The sequence below is a fragment of the Elephantulus edwardii genome, unplaced genomic scaffold (genome assembly GCF_000299155.1).
Source record: "Elephantulus edwardii isolate Elephantulus edwardi_28Jun2011 unplaced genomic scaffold, EleEdw1.0 scaffold00122, whole genome shotgun sequence".
NCBI classification, from domain to species: Eukaryota; Metazoa; Chordata; class Mammalia; order Macroscelidea; family Macroscelididae; genus Elephantulus; species Elephantulus edwardii.
The window spans coordinates 2,482,546-2,491,415 of NW_006399872.1; the positions used below are offsets into that span (position 1 = coordinate 2,482,546).

Below are 8,870 nucleotides of genomic sequence, written 5' to 3' on the forward strand. Positions count from 1 at the left end.
AACAACAACACTATTTTTTAAAACTACGAGAAATAATACAAGGTTTGTGTTAAACTCTAATAGGGGTCAGGTTCCAACAAATTGTTAGATGCCCAGTGAGTTGGTTCCAACTCACAGCCACGTGCAATAGAAACACTGTAGGGTCCTCACAATCGCTGCTGATGCCTAAGTCCATTGTTGCAAACACTGGGTCTATTAATTCTGTGGAGAGTCTTCCTCTTCTCTGATGACATTCACGGGCCCTGATAGTATGTCTCTGCTTTCTAAGGTGCGTTCTGGCCGCACTTTCAAGACAAACTTGATTGGTCTTTTGTCAGTCTATGATATAGTTAATATTCTTTAAGAAGATGAGGAAGTGTGGAAAATCCCCCCTCCAAACCCTCAACAACGCACCCACAAAGCGGTAGGAGGGCGGGCATATGTAAATCTCACTTCTCGTCTTCATTGACAGCACTATGGCTTCCCTTTTTGTGAATGAGCAGTGGTCCTTAGGCCTTTCACCCTTTCACTATCAGTGAGAAACATAACTTTACAAATGGAATTACTTTTAACGAAGCAGGTGGGTGTTTAAACCTAGTGGAGAGGTGGAGCGCCTATTGCAACCACGTAAGGGTGAGGGGGCCACTTAAGGCTCTAGAATAATTTCTAATAAGAGATCCCGAGAAAAGGTCTTTTTTTTTCATACAAAGGCAGAGAGTGCAGGGACTGCTCCTCTCGTATCTCATGTGGCCTTTACCGCCCGAAGGTGGCGAGCTCGATGCAGGGAGACAAGAGACCGCGCGGGGACTATGAAGGACTCTGCTTGGCCCCAGCGCCGATCCCACATGTGCGCCGTCCGCAGCGAGGCGGGGGCGGGGCGGAGGCCGCGCGCGAGGTGAGAGGCGGGGCCGCAGGCTGGAGGCGGGGCCGAGGTCTCGAGGCTGAGGGGCACGGCCTCACCCCCGGGGCGGGGCGCTAGCTGCGCGCGCGCGGGGCGGGGCGGAGCGCGCAGCGTGGTCCGGGGCTGACCAGCGCTCCTCCCCCTTCCGCGCCCTTGGCCGGCGGCGGGCGGAGCTCTTCTCCTGCCTCGTTCGCTCTCGTTTCCCACCCCCGCCCCTCCGCCCAGCCGTTCCTCCCTCCCTCCTCCTTTTCCTCGGTGAGGCGCTCCGGTAGCAGGCAGCATGGCGGCCGTGGAGACGCGGGTGTGCGAGACAGACGGCTGCAGTAGCGAGGCCAAGCTTCAGTGTCCCACCTGCATTAAGCTGGGCATCCAGGGCTCCTATTTTTGCTCGCAGGTAGGCGCTGGCTTGCCCGTGGCGCTGCCGGCGAACCCCCTCCACTTCCCTGCCCTCGCGCTCTCTGGACGCGCTCCTCCTCTTCCTCTGGCCAGTGTGCTGGCCGCACTTCCTCCTCCCCCCTCACCTCGCAGCGCCGCGGCCCCCTCTAGTCTCCCGAGGTCCCGGGCCTTTGAGATTGAGACCGCTCTGAGCACCGCGTGGGGGCGCGGTCGGCCACGACCATGTGGGTTGGGGGCGGAAATGGACTTAGTCCAGATCGAGGGGCCAAGCCGGGGTGTTTAGGAACCGGTTCCTTCCGTGCATCCTTTGCCCTAGCGGGAGCTGCCAAATATAATGAACACCTGGGGCAGGTGGGAACGCCAGGAGAAGGGGGCAAACACAGCTGTGCACATCGGAGCTCCTGGCGGGGTTCTGGCCTGTGCCCTGGGTGCTTTGGAAGTGGGTAGGCACTTTGGGTCAGGCTAGATTGAGTTGCAGAAGCTGGGCTTTGACGGGTGGGCTGCCTGGGGACGGCTTGAGACGCTGGAATGAGAAATGCCAGGGCCAACCCCACTTCTTTGTGTTTTACTATGGCGTGTTGACATGTAAGCAACTTTCGGGACGGAGAGGGGTCTCTCTAATTCATTCTTTTTATTTGACAACTAAAATTGCTAATTTAGACAGTCATCACTTAACGGGATGAGTCACCTCTCTGTTACTCAAGTTCGTTCTTTTTGAGTGGAAAAAAAAACCCCACTTAACCAGTTCCATTGGGGAGGGTTATACTTTATGGACATATAGTGCATTTTAGTAAGTTTTGTGCACTGATGCAAAGCCAGTTTTGAATGGGATCCTGACTGAAGCGTGTTTATGTTTGCTGTAGAGAAGTACTAGTGTTCGTGCTCCATTTCACACTCACATTACTGACCGGGCAGCAATAGCATGGCTTTTACTTTTAGCCGAGGTTTGTGGAAGAGAGGTAGTGTCCTGAGGATAGAGGAGCATGAGCAGAGTTCAAAGGCCTGGTTAGGCCATTTATTGTATGATCTTGAAATAGTCATATTGACCTTTCTGAGCTGACTCCTTCTCTATACAAAGTGGGCAATGATACTTTTCCTTTCCTATTTCACAAGGTTGTTCTGAAACCTAAATTATTTATCAAATGTGAAAATGTTGGTCACATGTAAGCTTTGTGGTGTTTGGGTTTTTTAAGGATGTGTTACACTTTAATAGTGCCATTTTAAAAAATGTAGTGTAGTAAACACTTCATAAAAATTATACAAACCTATTTAAAAGTATAAAAAAAATGATTATGTAAAAGCAAACATAAATAAATCCTTACAGTCACAATACCTGTGGATAAGCCACTGTAAGAAATCTTTATCTGTATTATTTAGAGCTTGTTTTTAGATAAGATATAATCTTTGACCTTGTTAGTATTATTTGGCTAATGTTGCACTAGGAGAAATGTTGCTTGACTTAAAAATAGCACTAAGACTACTCAACATGCTAAACCTGGTACAGATCCTTTTGATTTTTAATATAATTTTCAGATTATTTGTTGAAGTGCAGAAGGGCTTCTCATCAAATTCTGAAGATTATCCTGTGTTAGCCACCAAATTGCAATCTTAAGTGAAAGTATATGCTGTGAGGTTTTAGATATTACTTTTTTCCAACATAAACTGATAGCAGAGATGGCTTTGACCATTATTTTTGGGAATACTGATAACTTTGCAGTTGTTTGTAACTAGGTAAGAACAGAGAAAATATCTAAATACAATTATTACATGAATAATTTAGAATTGCCTTTGTATTAAGGATCTAAGTACATAAAAGCAGAACCAAATAAGATATTTTTTTCTAACTACTTATATTGAAGGGATCTCTGGTGGCTTAGTTTCAGGAATTGTGTTGCAACCCAAAGACTACAGTTCAAATCCACTAGCTGCTTGGAGGATGAACAGTGAGCAATCTCCTTCCTATGTTGTTGTGTGCCATCCAATCATAGTGACCCTATGAACAAAAGATCTGAAACCAGTGTTGTCCTGCAACATTCTGACACACAAGAACCAGTTGCAGTGGTCACCTTGTCAGTCTACCTCTCCTTCGCCCACCCTCCACCATTCCCAACATCATGTCCTTCTCTAAGGAATAGCACTTCCTAGCAGTATCTCCAAAGTAAGTTAGGTAAAGCCTCATCATTCTTTCCTCCAAAGAGCACTCTGTCTTCACCCTCTCCAAGACATACCTACTCATTTTTTTGGCTGTCCATGGAATGTTCAGTGTTCTTCTCCAACACTACGGTTCAAAGGCATCAATTCTTTTTTTTGTCATCCTTATTCATTGTCCAGGTCTCAGATGCATAGCTAATAATTGGAACGACCATGGTCTGAATCAAATACACCTTAGTGCGCTAACTGACATCAGTACTTCTCTATAATTTGGAAAGATCCCTAACTGGAGATTTTCCCATTGCAATGGATCTCCTTATTTCCTCACTGCTTGTACCAAGGATGTAAATTGTATATCCAAGCAAGATGAAGCTGTTGACCATTTCAATCTCCTCTTCATCCATCATGACACTGTTGGTCCAGTGGTAAGAATCTTTGTTTTCTTGATATTGAGACACAATCCATACAAAAGACTGCATTCTTTGATCTTCTGCAACAAGTGCTTCAAATCCTTCTCACTTCCAGCAAGCAAGGTTGTGTCATCTGCATAATGCAGGTTATTGATGAGTCTCCCTCCAATTCTGATGCCACACTTCTCTTCCTAGAGTCCAGCTTCTTAGATAATTTGCTCAGCATATAGATTGAACAGGTATAGAGACAGAATACATCCTTGATGCACTCCCTTCCCAATTCCAAACCATGCAGTGTTCCCCTGCTCCATTTGCACAGCAGTTTCCTAGTCTAGATAATAGGTTCCTCATGAGCACAATCACAAGCTCTGGAATTCCCATTCTTCTCAATGTCAGACACAACTTATCATGATCCACATAGTCAAACGCCTTTACATAGTCAATAAAGCACATAACCTCTGAAAAATCACAGGAGAATCAGCTATGGTTAGTTCTGACTTGACAACACGTAAAACAGCAACAATATATATTGAATAGAATAGGGAACTCTGATGGTGTAGTTCATATTGAGTTTCACTGTTAACTTAAAGCCTGTGCAATTCTGGCTCTACTTGTGTCACTTTTCAAGATATATCTGTTTATTCTTTTGGCATTCCAAGGGATATTCAGTACTCTTGAGCACCACAACTCAAAGATAGCAGTTCTGTCATCCTTATTCATTGTCCAGCTATCACATGAATAAGCAAGTGGTTGACGAGAATCAGATGCACCTTAGTCTTCAAGTTGACATCATTGCTCCTCAGTAATTTGGAAAAGTCCCTGACAATGGACTTCCTCAATACTGCTTGTCTCCTAATCTCCTTACTGCTGGTATTAAGGGTGTTGCTGATAGTGGATTGAAGTAAAAGGAAGTCATTGACAATCTCAGTCTCTCCCATCTGTCATGAGGTTGCTTATTCCAATTGTGAGAGTTTTTGTCTTCATAGTGACTGTAGAAATCACTGTGGGCTTTATGAGGATGGCACAGGATGGGACAAGGTTCATATCTGTTGTTCACAGGTCGCTGTGAGTCCTGTTCAACTCATTGGCACTTAATAACAACAAGGACATTGTGTTTGAACTTTTGACCGAGTCAAATAATAGATTATTATAAAATACACATAGAATGTAAAGAAATGTAGCACAGTAAATACCTGTACACTTTTCACCTAATTTTATTTAAGAGAACAGTATGAGTAGAGCAAGTGAAGGAAAAAAAGTCCTTCTGTGTCCCTATCCTGAATTTTGTGTTTATCATTCATTTGCTTTCCGTATGTTTTAATTCTTTAAATAATGTAGTGTTTACTTTTGATGCTTTTAAAGTTCATATAAACTTTACAACAAATCACCATCTGTGTTCTTCTGCAACTTCTTATTCATATTGCATGTAGCTCTAGTTCATTTTTATTGTTTTCATTGCCATATAGTCAGTGAAGTAATAGATTGTTTTTATGCATTTTATTATTAATTGAAATATGGATTGCCTAAGCTGTTAAAATAATGTGAGCAATGTAGGGCTGGTTGCATCTGACCTCCAATAACTCCACAAGAGGAGTTATTTCCATCTACAACTTCAGCCCTACAAAATCAATTCCTATGAGGTCAGTGAACCACCAGTCTTATGATACTAGTTTTGATCACTAGGTTATGGAGGGCCTAGCAGTCGCCAGAGCAAGGAAACATGGTTCAGAATGAGAAAAAGAGTGTATCAGGGATGTGTCCTTTCTCCATACATTTTCAGTTTGTATGCAGAACAGATCATTCGAGAGGCTGAACTTTATGAGGAGGACTGTGGCATCAGCATTGGAGGAAGACTCATCATCAACCCGTGTTATGCAGATCACACAACCTTGCTTGCTGAAATGGAGGAGGACCTGAAGCATTTGCTTTAGATCGTCAAGAACTGTAGTCTTCAATATGGATTGAAGTTCAAAACAAGATAACGAAGATTCTTACCACTGGGCCAATTGGTGGCACCATGATAGATAGAGAAGAGGTTGAGATTGTTAACACTTTCAGCTTGCTGGGTTCCGCAGTCAACACTCTTGACACCAGCAGCCAGAAAATCAAAAGACAGATTACATTAGGAAAATCTGTGGTCAGGGATCTCTCCAGAGTACTGAAGAGCAGCAGTGTCTATCTGGAGACTGAGGTGCCCCTGATTCAGGACATGGTCTTCACAATTACTTCCTGTGCATAAGAAAGCTGGACAGTGACCAAACACGCCTTTGAATTGTGGTGCTGGAGAAAAGTAGTAAACATACCTTGTATATCCAAGAGAATAAGGTCTGTCCTGTAGAAGGTAAAACCAAGGTTGCTCCTTGCAAATCAAGGATTTTGATTCTCTGTCTGACATACTTTGGGGATGTTGCCATTCACAATGCAGGAAAGGAAGACCCTGGATGAAATGGATTGACAGAATAATTGGGGAAATGGGGATATGTGTATCAGAGTCAGTGAGACTGGTTCAGAATAGGACATGGTTCAGAACTATTTGTGCATGGGGTCAGTATTAGTTACAGTTGACTTGATAACACATAACAACAACAACAACAATAAGATCACTATTTAAAAATCCCCTCTTAACCCCTTCTTACAGTTAGCATGCAATCTACAGTGTGATATTAAGGAATTGAGGATATGCATTTCCTCGACAGATTTTCTCTTTATGGTTTTAGGATCCATTATGATGTTGTTTGTCTGGACAAATATTTTAATTTGAATCAGAAATGGTAATTTCTCAATTCTGTTAATTAAAAGGTGAGGTTTTTTTGGGGGGAAGGGTAAAGTTTTTCTTTATTAACTTTCTCTTCAACTGCTTAATAAGTATGTTTTAGCAAAAAAAGATGATATTGTAATAGTCCTGTGAAAAATAGATCTGTTGTTACTATGAATTGTACTCAACTCAATGGCCGTAACAATAACAAACATTGTACTATTGCATTGGACAAATATACTGTCAAGGACCTCTTTAAAATGCTAAAGAACAAGGATGTTAGTTTAAAGACCAAGATGTGCCTGAGCCAGGCCATGTTGTTGTTGTGCACTGTCAAGTCAGAGCTGATGCATATAGCTGACCCTTCAGTGGCTTTTCAGAGGCAGTAAATCACATGGGAGGAGATTACCCATTTTTCCACTATGGAGTAGCTGGTGGATTTGAACCATGTTCCTTTCAGTTGGCAATACAACTCCTTGCCACCAGGGTAAACCACAGCATTTAAATAGCTTAATGCACATGTGTAAGTTGGACAGTGAATAAAACTAAAGAAGAATTAAATGCCTAGTGTTGGCAAAGAATATTCATTATACTATGGGCTGCCAAAATAAAGAATCAACTTTGTCTTGAGAGAGGCATGCAACCATAGTGTTTCTTAGAAGCAAATGAGACTCTGTCTAATTTAGGGCTCCTTGTCAGAAGAGGCCAGTTCTTGAAAATAGACAACTATTCTTGGGAAAGTGAGGGTCAGAGAAGGGGAAGGAAGATCTTCAGTTAGATTGACATAGTGACTAGAATTACATAGAGATTGTGAGGATGGCACAGGATTGAGCAGGGTTTTGTTCGATTGTTTATTTGATACCTAACAACACCACATTGTACTTGATTATATTCCCATCACATGCATGACTTTTAAATGTGAGGTGGTAGAAAACCAAGGCTTTTGAACCAGTTCAAATCGGTCAGTTGTGGCATACACAGTAGAACCAGAGCAGATCCAGATTTCACTATAGCAAATGGTTTGAGCATGTCAGAGATTGTGAAGTTAGTGCAGGATGGGGCAGGGTTTCGATCTGTTGTCATAGGGTTGCTATGAGTTGTAATTGACACAGTGGCACATAATATAAGCAACAACATATCCTAACAGTTGCCAGGATGAGGAAGTTACTGATAGAATGGGCAATAGGTATCCTCTTCGTCTCTTCTGAAGAGGCATAGTGAGATTTTCCAGGCGTTTGATGCAGGAGATTGGCTCATCTGTCAGATTTGTAGAGAGTGACAGAGTCACCAGCATCTTTGATCTTTGATTCATAGTTCAGTGTGTTTTGTCTCTGCTGGTCAAAAGATGTGATTGCTATCCAGTATACGCACTACCCTTGTTTTCTAAGCTGGATATTAAATATCTAGCAAAATGCTGACCTGTAATTTTACCTTCCCTTATCATTTTTGGTATACTCATGTTTTACAGAGTTCAGGTTTTACGTTACCTGCCATGACTGAACAGAGAAGAACCAGTTTGAAGCCCTATGAAAAACATAATGTTGGTTCTTAGATACAGGTGTATTGGTTCTTAAGAGGATATAGGTCATGGTAAAACCACTTAATGTTAATTTTTAACTGTAAACATTTGTGGAATGATTGATTTAAGAATAGGAAAAGTTTAGAGAGAAGTTGCAATTTGGGAAGCTGTTTACAGAGTTTGTCCTAAAATAGGATGGTATGTGTAAGGATTAATTGTATAAGACAGATAAAGTAGAAAACACCTAGAAGCAGTGAAATGAAAATGTATTATGTCTTCATTCTGGTGGTAATCTTTTTACCTTCCAGGAGATAAACTAGAATTGCCTGTGTAGCCCACATACTGATACACACAAATTAGTTGATCTAATTTGAGATGGAAAGCAGTGTCTTTTTTTGTTTTGTTTTAAAGAAAAATTTTCCAGTTGATTCTAATAAATGGTGAAGGCTGAGAACCACAATACCGTATAACCAGAACCCACTGTCATCAAGTTAATTCTGGCTCATCAAACCCTGTAAATAGAGTACAACTACTCCATAGGGTTTTCAAGGCTGTAAATCTTCATTAGAGCAAACTGCTACATCTTTCTACATGGAGAGACAGCTGCATTTGGTAGCTATTGGGTGTTTTAGCTGTCATGCCAACCGGACTCCTCAGTATTCTGTAAAAAGAGCAAGGGCTGTGTGTCGATGGCCATATCTGACCTTTATAATTTTTTATGAGGATTAATTACTTAATTTTTAATTAAGAAAGTAATTT

General features: G+C 42.1%; 1 protein-coding gene across 1 annotated transcript in view; it reads left to right on the forward strand.

Annotated features, from left to right (window-relative positions):
- The first annotated feature begins 1,131 nt into the window (after window positions 1-1,131).
- The window catches only part of METAP1 (methionyl aminopeptidase 1), a 74,231-nt gene continuing 66,492 nt past the window's right edge, over window positions 1,132-8,870 (forward strand). Inside the window, exon 1 of the mRNA XM_006893080.1 lies at window positions 1,132-1,274. Within this exon, the coding sequence (XP_006893142.1) occupies window positions 1,161-1,274 (114 nt within the window). The 5' untranslated portion in view covers window positions 1,132-1,160. The remainder of the gene's footprint in view (window positions 1,275-8,870) is intronic.